Below are 12,242 nucleotides of genomic sequence, written 5' to 3'. Positions count from 1 at the left end.
TCATTCACAGCCTTTCATTACCTCACTAAACCCCTAAAGTCTAAGAACTATTCATATCAATAATTTTCAAGAATGCGATTAATTGTTGGCATTGAAACTCAGGTCAGTGATGTCAAAGATTATTTGACTGCTGTTGGAATGTTGAAATACGAATTTGGTTACTATTCACCTTGGTCCGAGAAATTAGTTGTGTGTTTGGATGGGAAGTTTTTTCTGCCCCTCATTATACCAGAGACCTTGTTACACGATTATGAAATGGATACCAAATAGGATGGTTTATAATTTCGATGATTTGGATCCAAAAATCTTCGATATCCCGAATGAAAGCTAACTAATTTTCTTTCCCTACAAAACGCAAAATGAAAAAGGTGACAAATAGGAAGAAATTTCAATTCTTTAGAAATTAATTTTCGTTTGAACGTTTAAACGTTTGAACGAGATTAAACGTTTGAACTAGTTTGAACATGTTTATGTTGTTTATTTTTGTTTAAACATGTTTATTGTTTAAAGTTTAACCAAGTTTGAACGTTTACAGGACAAGCCTACACTGTTAGAAACTCGAATATCTTGTTGAACTATACTGACCTTCACGCGTGAAACAGCCCAACAGTTTGGCGCCTTAATCCGTTACAGTATTTAAAATTCCATGTTTGCAAAAAAATAACGAAAGCGCTCTTCCAAGTATATTGCCATGACGACCAAGTTGAATTATGAAAATTATTCTCATCAAACTGTTCGTGATGATTATGAAAAAGATAACGGGAAAGAAACAACGATAGACTCGGATCCTTACTCTGACTTGTTTCATGAATACGAGGAAGAGCCTTTAAGGTCGGAAGCCTTCAATACTTTCCGAAAGGAAAGAAGCAATCCTTTTCAGGCGTTCCTAGAACAGAGAGAGAAGAAATTACAACAATCTAAATTAACAACCAATTCACAGCTCTATCCCAGATCAAAGCCGAGCGACTCATCAAAAAACAACGCTGTGGATGATCATCATTACTTTAAATCTTTAACTCAACACAAGCCATCCAAAGGACTGGATGACTCCTTCATTGCAGAATCGGAAAGCTTTTTGGAGGAGATGAACAATTTACAAAAGATGACACTCGATGTTAAGACTGTAGACAAGAGAAAGTCAACAGTTTCTAAACTTAACGACGATCTTCGAAGAAAAACAACGCAAAAAGTTTCCCATTCGGAAGAACCAGCTGCTGGCAACTTTCTTCAACAACATGCAACTAATACGGAGTTTTCATCATCAACATTTCAAATGTTCAACTTTTCCAACCAAGAGGAGCCTTATTATGAGACCTCGTTTAAAAAACAATTAGAAGCTCGAATACGAGCAAGAAACGACACACATCGATTAATGCGAAAAGGACAGAAAGAAGAGGAGTCTCAAACGAAGAACTATTTTAAGCCAGATGATCTTCGCAAAATAATTGCTGCTAGTGTCAAGAAACCGGAGAAAGAAGACAACACACCTAAGGCTTTTTGTCTTGCAGGGTTATTGGACGATGTAGGGGAAAAACAAGGAAATCCTCCTCAAAAGAGCAACCACTCGAATGGTTCAAACCGATTTTCAAAATCCATGCTGCAAGAGAAATCCAGTGTTTCTAAAAGTCTCGATCTATCAAAGTCAAGCAAGAACTCGTCCACAGATGGAAGCAGTGCTAGCAGGTCCTCTAGTGCTAAAAAAGTTCGTTTTAATCCGCAAGGAAAGTCACAAAACAATGAGAGAAGCAAGTCTTTATCGAAGAAAGAAGGACCAACAGAAAACTCATCTAAAAAGATTTCATCTTCCGTAACAAGTTCCAAACCCTCCACATCTAATGCAAAACAAACATCTCAACCACCTCAAAAGGGATCGCTGAGAGAACTCCTTGCCCAAAGGAAAGGTGTTTCCTTAGACCAATATACTTCAAAGCCACCACCTCCATCCACTACTATCGTAATACCACATCGATTCCTAAATCCAACAACTACTCTCAAGATATCCCAAGACCTCACACCTCTCTAGTTCCTTCAAAATCTGTACAACAACCACTCGAAACAATCACGATCAGCCTAAAGGACAGCATTAAAACACTTGAACAAGCATCAATGAAACACAACAACAAACCAATTCAAGACGAGACACTGTTACCTGAAAGCAACAACATGGAAAAGGTGTCAAAATCGAATACACAATTCAGTATTGGCTCATTCAACAATGAGGACGATGAGGATGACTTTTTTGAAGCTCGACGACTCATGCACAGAATATCCATGCTTCGTAACTTTATTGGAGGAAACTCTTCTAAAATAAACGAAAATTAAAAAACAATTCACTACTGAGGTTGTGTGGAATGTAAATGTTGATTTAAAAATGAAACGATTGTGTAAGATGGAAGCTGCCACACATCAAGAACAGAAGAAAACTAAATTTCACACCCTCTCGGAGACCACCAGTGTCAAACTTCAGTTGATTGACTCCATCCAATGTTCATCATCGATTCAACTTATTTCAACACTCAAGATTCGATTTATGAACACCGTGACAGCAATGAGAATTATTTTGCAAGAAACCGATCCATCATCACACATTCCCATATTCCCATTCTTGAAGCTTCCCGTCTTTCTCAATACAATGCAGATGATCAGCAAATTATTGCACACAATAACATGCTCGTTCGACAACCATGTCATCATATGTTGGATGACGAAGAATGTGTCCTCTTCCTAGCTCCCAAAAACATTCTGGGATTTTGGTTGGTGAAAGATTATACCATGGTCATCATTCATCTTGGGAATGAAATTACACTTCTCGATTTGAGAACGAATTTAGAAATATCAGCTCAAGGTCTTGATCGTTTCAATTCCTACCTTAACGATCTCTCTTCAAAAGAAGTAGATGTATATTTTGATAAAATCACTCAACAACTTGTGATAGCAACCATGGACAAAGAAGAAGAGCCACCACCATCCATCACATCTCTTCAACTACATCCTCCACGGATTCATTGCTGCTTTTCATTACAAATTCTAGAAAAGAATGCATTCCAAGACCTCTCAGTTCGGAAATATGCCAACAAATCGAATACCTCGGTGGGCAATTACCTGAACATATCTATACCGAGTTGCATTATGGACAACAAACCGTACTCTCGAGAGCCTTAATCTATTTCTTGAGCGTGAACTTTCCAAACACGTTGTGTTGGGAACCAAAAAAAAGTGATGACTACACTCTGTCCATTCATCCGCATCGTATTGGAGCGAGTCATTGGTGTGTGGAGTCTCAGAAGGCGTTTCTAAAGAGTGGATGTAGTAAGGGACGATTACTTCTCTCACGCCCAGAATTCTCTTATTATTTTGGATCGTCATGGTACTTTTATTCGGCACGAATCGATTCGGAATGTTGTGATTTTGAAATTGCTTGTGATTATGGAAGTGAAGATTCATTACAAGATGTGACTTGTCTTTCTGAATTTCTTTCTGAATTTCGTCCATATTATTTCATTAATACTGTGAGGAGTGGAATACGATCCGAATTGATTATGAGCTCATAGTTGAGGAATTGTTACAAGTTTCTGAATTGAAAAACCAGAAAAGAAATCCATTGGCGTATTCGGAACAATTGAGATTAAGCTATGAAACGTTATTGATCTTTGATTCTTCGACGACGCTAAGACTCTCCAAGAGGACAACATCTAGAAAGAAGCCAAACACCTCAGACGCTACTACCTTAACACTGGATGGGTGTAAAATCGCCTTACTTTTGAAAAGTACCTTCGGGCAACGAGTGAAAGTGAACAGATCGGTTTATGTTCTACATGAACTATTAGTGTTGTATTTGGTGTTGATAAAAAGCTGCACAGGAAATGCCATTCTGGTGGCATGAATTTAAAGTACTTTTCACAAAGGTGGTAAACTCGTACGCCTTTGTGAGATATGAATTGCAGAATGAATCGAAATTGGAATTCACACTTTATTCTGAGCTCAGAAGGAAAACTGCTCAAATGTCATCTATTCAAAAACTGGCTGTTTTTGACTGACTGGTGTTGGCTCAGTTTCGTCATCGACAGAACGTGTAACATCAGAAGTTTCATTACCTGAAACCATGAAGGTACGAGCGTTACGGAAAGTGCTTCCATCCTTAATAGAGAGCTTGTTGTGTTTGTATTGAACAACAACTCCTTCTCCAAAGTGTAAAATCCACTTGAAGCGATCACAAATATGAATTCTGTCTGCATGATTATTAGAATTCTTGTTCCAAACTTGCAAAACATCTTCCTTAGTTCTCAAACTCAAAACGCATCCAACAACATTTCCAGTTTCTTTTAGAGATGCAACATTTTGAGATGATTCAGTTTTTATACGCAGAACAACACGACAAACTTACCAAATTGTTCACAAATAGTTGAGAAGATGAGTTGTTCCCACAATCTGTCAATGAGTGTTGATGTTTGGCCATTGTCTCCTTTTCTAATTCTCACCATCCAACATCCACCTAATGAATTCATTAATGAGCAAAAGGAAGAGTAATTATTATGTGTACATACCTTGAGGAAATCTATTTCGTCATGTAATTGTTATTGAAATAGTAATTCGGGGCGTGAAATTCATTTGTGTCATTTGGCAAGAAACATGAGTCGAATTTTCATTCCGAAAATTGAATCACAACAACAATATCAAATACTATTACTAAATCATGATTAAATAATACTATACATACGATTCCCACATTGGAACAACTTCATGTCTAAATAATGAAATGTTACTATTCTTTGGCAATTTACTTGGCTTTTGAAGATAGGCGTAAACTTTGCTGAATTCAGCAATTGTTGAAACGGTAGCCAACTTGTTCAAACAATCACGGTAATGAGTTCCGTTATCTTGTTGTTGTTGCTGGTCTTGCGGATGACCTTCTTTGTCTACTTTTGTGTTGGCATACCAAAAGGTCCATTTGGTTTCCAATGGAAAGCCTTTTGCTTTTAATTGTTCATCGTTATCATAGGTTTGAGATTTTGGTTTCTTCTCATAGGTTGCTCCCGAGCTTGTGTTGTTGCTGGTGGAGGCTGATGATGATGAAACTGTGATTTGTGGTTGAGCGACAGCTGTTGAGGACATTTTTTGTGTTAATGCTTGGTATGGAAATGGGATGCTGAAAGGAATCTCATTGTTGATGGAAAGTCCTTCAGTTCCAACCAATTGTACTCACACCTAATACTCACTCTGTATTGCAGAATGTGGAAGGTGTTTTAGTGTTCAGCAAATGGGAGAAGCAGAGATTGAATTTTGGAATTTTCAGTGGCTCTGAGACAATTGAACAGTGCCATACGTACGCTATGAGGTTCTCGTTGCTGAGGCAGCTGATGAAAATTCGAGAGATGCTTGTTCATGTGAATGAAAATATTCTTGATGAGAGAATGGTGCTCAATTTTGAATACAGAGTGCTTGATGATACAGTCCATGTTGTTACCTTCTTCACAAAGTGTGAATAAATTCAATAATTCCTTCTCCAATTGTTGCATCCAGTTGAATTGTTTCCTCAGATAAGCACAAAGTGTTTGGATGGTATTTCCACTCAAAGATGATGAATCTAGTTTCTGATGCGAACAATTGAGAAGCATCAAGGATAAATCCTTCTCGAGATCTCCGTCGAGCCACTTGATGTAATTGAAACAAGTTTCTTGAATGATGGATTTTGGAAGTTGTGTATCATTCTTAAATACACAATTGGAATATTCCAGAATGAACTTTGAAAGAGAGAGACGGTAGTGATAGAGAGGTGCTTTGATTTGGAAAATGGTAACTGCTTCTGGTGTATCCAAATTCTTTTGCATGACCTCAATCAGCTCAATATCTGGTAATAAATTGCCTTCAAGGAGAGTGTGAATTGTGTCTTGCAAATACAACATGACTTGGTGTGAATTGATAGGTGAAATCAATGGAATGGATTGTAAAGTATAACAGTTAGTAAAATATGGAAGGCGTTGCCGACAATGTTGTGTGACATGTAGATAGTGTTGTAGATCAGTCCAATCGGTAACATAGGCTTGCGTAAATGTGTCATCCTTATACAGGCATGTGTAGCCAACAAGGATTGGGCTACCCGTTGATTGCTCGTCCTCATCAATAATTAAAGTAAAGCATTGAATTTGTTCAAACATCTCGGTATGTTCCCCACACTCGCTTAATAAGTTCTTATAACAATCAATATCAAGTAAGCAAAGATCTCTACAGGAAATAGCGCTCCACCTCTTCATGTCAGAATTCCAACAAATTAATTTCCTATGATATCTTTTCCCATACTTGACAAATAACTGGGTTTCCGTGTTGTTCACAATGCACCTTTTTGGTTTTTTTGATGATAACGCCCATGTGAGTGAAAAGCATGGCAGTATTGGAATTCCAATGAAGGTTAAATTCTTTTTTTCGTTTATCATAACACACAATCCGCTCATGCAACATTGAACCATTGGGTATGTATCTGAAGGGCTTTCATCACTTGCCTGCAAAATATACATGTTATTTCCTAGTGATTTGTTGTTAATGGAAAAGATGGAATGAAAACTATCAAGAGTTCCAAAATGCTCATAGAATTTTCTAATTTCTGAAAGGTAATATCGACAATTATACTCTCTCGTTTGTTGAGTATTTTCAATCTTTGTAACATTAGGTGCTTTGGGATATAGCAAGCAATATTCAGAATTTGTTGTAAAATTTTTCATCGCTTCTGTGTACACGTTGTGGTATTCCTTCATGATGGCGTTATAAAGCTCCCTGTTGTCAGTGTACTTTTCTGATAAGTGTAATAAATGCATATAAATGGAATTTCCAAATGCAGAGAATCACAGACAGTGCCATATTTCAATAAATCTTGAGCCCATCCTAAAAATCTAAAACAATACGTGATCAGTTTGATTCCCTTTTGTACTGCATTTTCTTTCACAATTTTGTTGAAAGCTTTTTGCCAAGCACGATTTACATCACTCAAGACCGAAGCAACTAATTTGTGTTTTCTAAAATACTTTTTGTAATACCAAGCTGAAATACTCTCATTGAGCGATGACTCACCATGCATGGGTAATGTTTCCTTGATCCTCACTAGTTCGCTCTCGTTATGAACACAAAAAAGAATAAATATTGCATGTTCCTCGATCATCCTTTCGAATACGGTCTGAGAATAAATTGAAATATTGTACTCGCAATCACCTCTGATTTCACTTGTCAAAAGTTTCTCAAATTGTTTGCAATCATTAATTGTAAATAATTCCAACATGAACCTAGATTTAGGATTTAATTTCAAATTTTCAAAATACTGATCCGATACTATCACCAAACAATCAATGTCGGACGAATCTTTATCAAATGCTCTATTGAAATAAACTCGTGATCCGAATAAATAAACATGAAGCACAGGAATGGCAACGACGTCTTCAATGACGGTCAAAATCATTAAGCGACGAATAAAGTCCATTTTTTTGTTTACAATTTCCACAAAACAAAAATGAAACGCAAGAACCCAAGATCGTTTGTGCAACAAATGAGCAGTGAATACATTCAACCGAGTAAATACTTGATTTGTGAGAATGAAGATGACCATGAAACCGCTTCGAATATTGGCACAAGCAGACAATCTAAAATCCAAACGAGACTCGTTTCCGATCATGAAGAACACCATCTCGTGTCAGAGTCAGATCAACACCCAATTTCCTCTCCGAACAACAATCAATTTTTCGAAATTGGAACGGATTGTTTGGAATTAATTTTTTCATATTTGACCTATCAAGATATGGCTTCCATTCTTTTCATTTCACATCAATGGTGCAACATCATCGTTCCACTCTTTTATGAGGAAACGTTTCATGTGTTACAAAACAATGAGCATTTAATTGAGCTAAAAAAAGAAGGTAGGGACTATGATGAAGATGGGTATGATGGACTCTTCACGGAAAGTGCAACTTGGAAGCCGACGCTTTGTTACGACACAGACGACAATCTAGATGCAGCTCGAGAAGAACTAATTCAATATAGTGACTCTGAAGATGATGAAGAGATTGATGATGACAAGAGTCACATTCTGTCAAACTCACCTCAGGAAACCACTGGAAGTTCTGCTTGCACCACAAATAATGAAATCAAAGATAGTGGTAATGATGTTACTAGCTCTCCAAAGATTTCAAACCTACAACACACGAATTTCGATAAGAGACTGCCCTTTGGAACCCCGCTTTGTAAAAACACCATCCAGGATCAATTTTATCTTGTTCAAGACGCACTTTCTAAAGATGAATATGTAGAGCTCATTGAACAGTATTTGAAGATTAATATGAAAGATACCATGAATCATCAAGATGGTCACGAACAATTGTCTCCCCTATACATCAATCCATTTCTTTTTTATGATCAAATTCAACATGAGCAAGCGCAAATTAAGCCTTACATGTGGGAAGTAGCGAAGGCTGTTCGACGAGATGGCCGTGGTCCCATTGTTGTTGGCAATTTCAGTGGACATACCATCTACAGTGACGATGAATATTACGAACATTATCAAGCATCAGGTAAGTCCCAAGTTGTAAATTCATGGTTACTATTGAAAATTTGCGTGCTTATTGCAACTGCATTTTCTGTAAAATTTTCATTTCATTTTGTAAATTTTTACCTTCACACCAAAGACTGGGGTTTTGTGTTTTATGCATTGAGAGGAGGTATTACTCGCTTAATGAAAAGAGCTGGTGTAAAATATTTTGAACCTCAAATGGTTGAAGATTCTTGTATATTCTCAAACATTTCATTAGGAAAGTTTTAAAAGTAGCCTATGAAACAAAATTTAAGCATCGTCTAAATGATTGCAAATCACTGTCTCAAACAGTGACGAAGGTGAAACAATAGATTCAGATACATCCTCTCCATCACCCACAATTCATAGAAAGTGATAGTCAATATCATGAAAGATGGTATCCGGATCCTGAATATAAAGGACCGTATTGCAATGATGAGCTAGACAGTGATTTGAAACTAAATCATTACGACATTGCCAATGCAGTTGAAAAAGTATGGAACGGACGTAAATTATTCTTTGGCCAGAATATGATCCTTATAATTTGAGAAGCTACGATGAACTTAGCTTCGAATCATTGGATTTAATCAAAAAAAGAGGTGACGACGAACAATTTCAGGAACACAATACAGAGGACAATACTCAACAAGAGGCAAACAAGGAAGAAGAGAACGGCGATAATATTAATCAAGATGATGATGACGAAGACCTTGATGATGAAGAGGATTGGGATTTTACTGATGACGAATCTGAAGATGAGAATATAGAAAATACAAACTACATTGATAACTGCATGACTGACCTGACAAATCTTCAACACAAGAATTCACATGATTTTATTGATGATTCAGAATTGATCAAGGATGAAAACATCGACGCAAATATGAATGACAATGAAAGAGTCGATTCTTTGCAAGATCGTCTTATTAAGGTCTCCATGCAAGTCCACGAGGAAGTTTACGGTCATGAAAAAACACATTCTGAAAAATTATATTTGAAAAATTGGTATGGAAATGGAAATTTATTTTTCGCACATGCTGCAAAACATTTAGGAGATGACAATCCTGAAATCTTGATGAGTGGCCAGGAAGAAGAAATAGTACGAGTGAGAACGACATTATTGATAAGGCTCGAAAGGAAGATCTGGCATATTTCGGATATTCATTATACGAGGATGACGAAGATGAATTACCAATATTTTCGTATGATGATGAAATGAATCAGGATGACGATAAAACAGCAGAAGATAATCAACACAATCCAACAAACACCAGCAATTCTCAAGGAATGGTTAATATGGAAGAAAATGTTGCAAATGAACGTCAAGCAGATGAAGAGACAAGCAAAGAATATCATTTGAGCGCTTATTACGAGAACGATCTTTTAGGTGTATTGAAGCGTACTTTGCAGAGCAATGAAAACTGAAATCAGAATATTCTTCAATCTATTCGAATTCGTTCAATTCCACAAATTAAAAGAAGTCTATATATATCTGGTGTTCCTTCGAGCAGTCGAACATTTAAAAATCAAATCAAAAAAAATATTTTTTCTTCTTCATCAGCACACACCAGTTATTTAAATGGCCCCAAAAAGAAAGAGAACCATTGCAGACGAAGAAGAAGAATTCCAACCAGAAGATGAGGTTCAAGTCATCGGAAGTGATGATGACGACGATGATGAATTTATGGAAAATGTCGTTGATGATGATGACGATGACGATATTGAATTCAAGGAAAAAGCATCAAAAAAGAAAAAGAAAGATGAAGACGAAGAAGAGGAAGATGGCGGAAAAAAGAAAAAGAAGTCATCAAGCAAAAAATCATCGTCCACAAAGGAAAAGAAGGAAACCAAGAAAAAGTCTTCTTCTTCCTCCGATAAAGATTCCAAGAAAAAGTCATCAGGTGGTAAAAAGGGAAGCACATCATCGGGGCCAAAGAAAAAAGATCTTACGATCAAGGATGAAAGCGAAGCAAGAAAGGTTGTTTTAGAACTCTTCAAGAAGGCAAATCGTCCATTTAACTTACAGAACGTTATTGATCAATCGAAAGGCCAATTGAAAAAGCCATGGCCACTAAATGTGTGGACAAGTTAGAAAGCAAAGGAGAATTGACTGTAAAAGCTAGCGGAAAAACAAAAATCTGGTGGATTAATCAAGATAATTTAGAAGTATTGAGCAAGGAAGAACTGAAAGAAATTGATAATGAAATCAAAGAATTGCAACAAGAAATTGCAGGCGTGAGATCTGACATTACTCAACGCAGCAACACTAAAGCAAAACTCTTAAAGGCTCCAAAAACTGAAGAGCTTCCTAACATTATTTTGAAAGAGCGTGCTGAGCTAGAGCAAAAGAAGAAAAAGCTAGAGTCATTACAATCTGGTTCGACCAAATTGTGTACCATTGAAGAGAAAAAAGAAGCTTTAAAGCATCTAGAGAAATACTTGAAGGAATGGAAATCTAGGAAGAGATTGACCATGAGCATTGTTGATTCTATTTGTGAACATGCTGAAAAGACTCGACCTGCCTGATTGAAGAATCTGGTATTGACACGGATGAAATGGTTGGACAAAATGTTGATGAAATTGGAAAATTGCAATAATTGCAGTGAGCTTCTCCCAACACAAATTTTGTAAATTAATATAGCCCTTAAGAAAAATGATTAAAATCCAGAAAGAAAAAAATGTTTGAATCAAATCAAGTTCAGCTATCGTCATTGTCAAACAATTCTCAAGCTTGCAAAATCATCGTTATAAGTGGCAGACCAGCTACGGGAAAGGTTGGTTGAATGAAACTCGGAGCGACAACCCACCAAAGTATGACATTCAAATTTAATTTTATAATTTAAATCATTTGATATGTTAAATTGATTCAACAAATCATTCTCAAGACAACCATTTGCAATGCACTGATACCTCTTTTAAAAATTAAATTTCCCTCTCACAATATCATATTCCTTGACACCAATACACTTCTTTCCATGAGTGAATACATTCCTTCACAACACATTGAAACCATTCAAAAATTGAAAAATAGCGGAAAATTGAAATATCATTTAGATCCTGAAATAATGAGCACAATTTTGAATTCCTACTTTTCAAAGCACAATGCACCACAAAATATCATCTTATTTTACAGAGGACCTCAATCTATTCATGTCTGCAAGCATTTACATTTTATACCAAATTTGTACATTTATTTAGATGCTTCCATTGAAGATTTAGTTCACAGAGTTTGTTTAAGGAGAGTTGATTTAATTTCTGGAAAAACCTTTCACCTCGAAGCAGATGCTGTCTATATCGAAGCCAACAAGTCCACACTCAAACTAAGTCAACGTATTGGAGACTCTGAAGATTTATTCAGAGCAAGAATTGATCGATCAGATAAACATATTTTGGAAGTGTTTCACTACTACCAGAACCTAATGACGAGTCAATCCATGAACAAGGACATGCATGATGAAACAAGACAATCCAGGGTTGAAAGAAACGCAATTCATGTGATTTCTGTTCCTTGTGGAAAAGAAAGAAGCAAAGAAGAAACTCTTGAGGAGGTCCTTGCGCTTATTTCTGAATTCGTTCTAGTTGGATAAATGCTGAATGAAACAAAATTGAAATTTCAAGATGGTATTTTTAGACACGAATTCTTTCAGTTTCCTTCAAATTCATCGCGTGTAACATTGCAACAGCGAGATGAAAC

At 36.5% G+C, this 12,242-nt stretch overlaps 7 protein-coding genes across 7 annotated transcripts; 5 read left to right on the top strand and 2 right to left on the bottom strand.

Annotated features, from left to right (window-relative positions):
* Positions 1 to 691: 691 nt before the first annotated feature.
* C9374_001904 (uncharacterized protein) lies at positions 692 to 2,023 on the top strand (the record flags this gene model as incomplete). The annotated part of the gene is made up of 1 exon (XM_044691263.1): positions 692 to 2,023. One exon carries the CDS (start codon positions 692 to 694, stop codon positions 2,021 to 2,023), a length of 1,332 nt encoding a protein of 443 aa, XP_044550861.1.
* Positions 2,024 to 2,484: 461 nt separating this feature from the next.
* Positions 2,485 to 3,162, top strand: C9374_001903 (uncharacterized protein; the record flags this gene model as incomplete). The annotated part of the gene is made up of 1 exon (XM_044691262.1): positions 2,485 to 3,162. The coding sequence occupies one exon, from the start codon at positions 2,485 to 2,487 to the stop codon at positions 3,160 to 3,162; it is 678 nt and encodes a 225-aa protein (XP_044550860.1).
* Positions 3,163 to 4,008: 846 nt separating this feature from the next.
* C9374_001902 (uncharacterized protein) lies at positions 4,009 to 5,112 on the bottom strand (the record flags this gene model as incomplete). Its single annotated transcript, XM_044691261.1, has 4 exons — positions 4,009 to 4,319; positions 4,385 to 4,492; positions 4,545 to 4,555; positions 4,718 to 5,112. The coding sequence occupies 4 exons, from the start codon at positions 5,110 to 5,112 to the stop codon at positions 4,009 to 4,011; spliced, it is 825 nt and encodes a 274-aa protein (XP_044550859.1).
* Positions 5,113 to 5,243: 131 nt separating this feature from the next.
* C9374_001901 (uncharacterized protein) lies at positions 5,244 to 6,809 on the bottom strand (the record flags this gene model as incomplete). Its single annotated transcript, XM_044691260.1, has 1 exon — positions 5,244 to 6,809. The coding sequence occupies one exon, from the start codon at positions 6,807 to 6,809 to the stop codon at positions 5,244 to 5,246; it is 1,566 nt and encodes a 521-aa protein (XP_044550858.1).
* Positions 6,810 to 7,495: 686 nt separating this feature from the next.
* On the top strand, positions 7,496 to 9,973 carry C9374_001900 (uncharacterized protein; the record flags this gene model as incomplete). The annotated part of the gene is made up of 5 exons (XM_044691259.1): positions 7,496 to 8,549; positions 8,664 to 8,696; positions 8,918 to 9,042; positions 9,168 to 9,647; positions 9,773 to 9,973. 5 exons carry the CDS (start codon positions 7,496 to 7,498, stop codon positions 9,971 to 9,973), a joined length of 1,893 nt encoding a protein of 630 aa, XP_044550857.1.
* A 154-nt stretch (positions 9,974 to 10,127) lies between these two features.
* C9374_001899 (uncharacterized protein) lies at positions 10,128 to 11,074 on the top strand (the record flags this gene model as incomplete). The annotated part of the gene is made up of 2 exons (XM_044691256.1): positions 10,128 to 10,557; positions 10,611 to 11,074. The coding sequence occupies 2 exons, from the start codon at positions 10,128 to 10,130 to the stop codon at positions 11,072 to 11,074; spliced, it is 894 nt and encodes a 297-aa protein (XP_044550856.1).
* Positions 11,075 to 11,226: 152 nt separating this feature from the next.
* On the top strand, positions 11,227 to 12,135 carry C9374_001898 (uncharacterized protein; the record flags this gene model as incomplete). Its single annotated transcript, XM_044691255.1, has 2 exons — positions 11,227 to 11,322; positions 11,434 to 12,135. The coding sequence occupies 2 exons, from the start codon at positions 11,227 to 11,229 to the stop codon at positions 12,133 to 12,135; spliced, it is 798 nt and encodes a 265-aa protein (XP_044550855.1).
* Between the last annotated feature and the right edge of the window lie 107 nt (positions 12,136 to 12,242).

This window comes from Naegleria lovaniensis (assembly GCF_003324165.1).
Source record: "Naegleria lovaniensis strain ATCC 30569 chromosome Unknown tig013, whole genome shotgun sequence".
Taxonomy (NCBI): Eukaryota; Heterolobosea; class Eutetramitea; order Acrasida; family Naegleriidae; genus Naegleria; species Naegleria lovaniensis.
The sequence above is the reverse complement of the archived record's forward strand: the minus strand, read 5'-3'. Positions and strand labels throughout refer to the sequence as shown.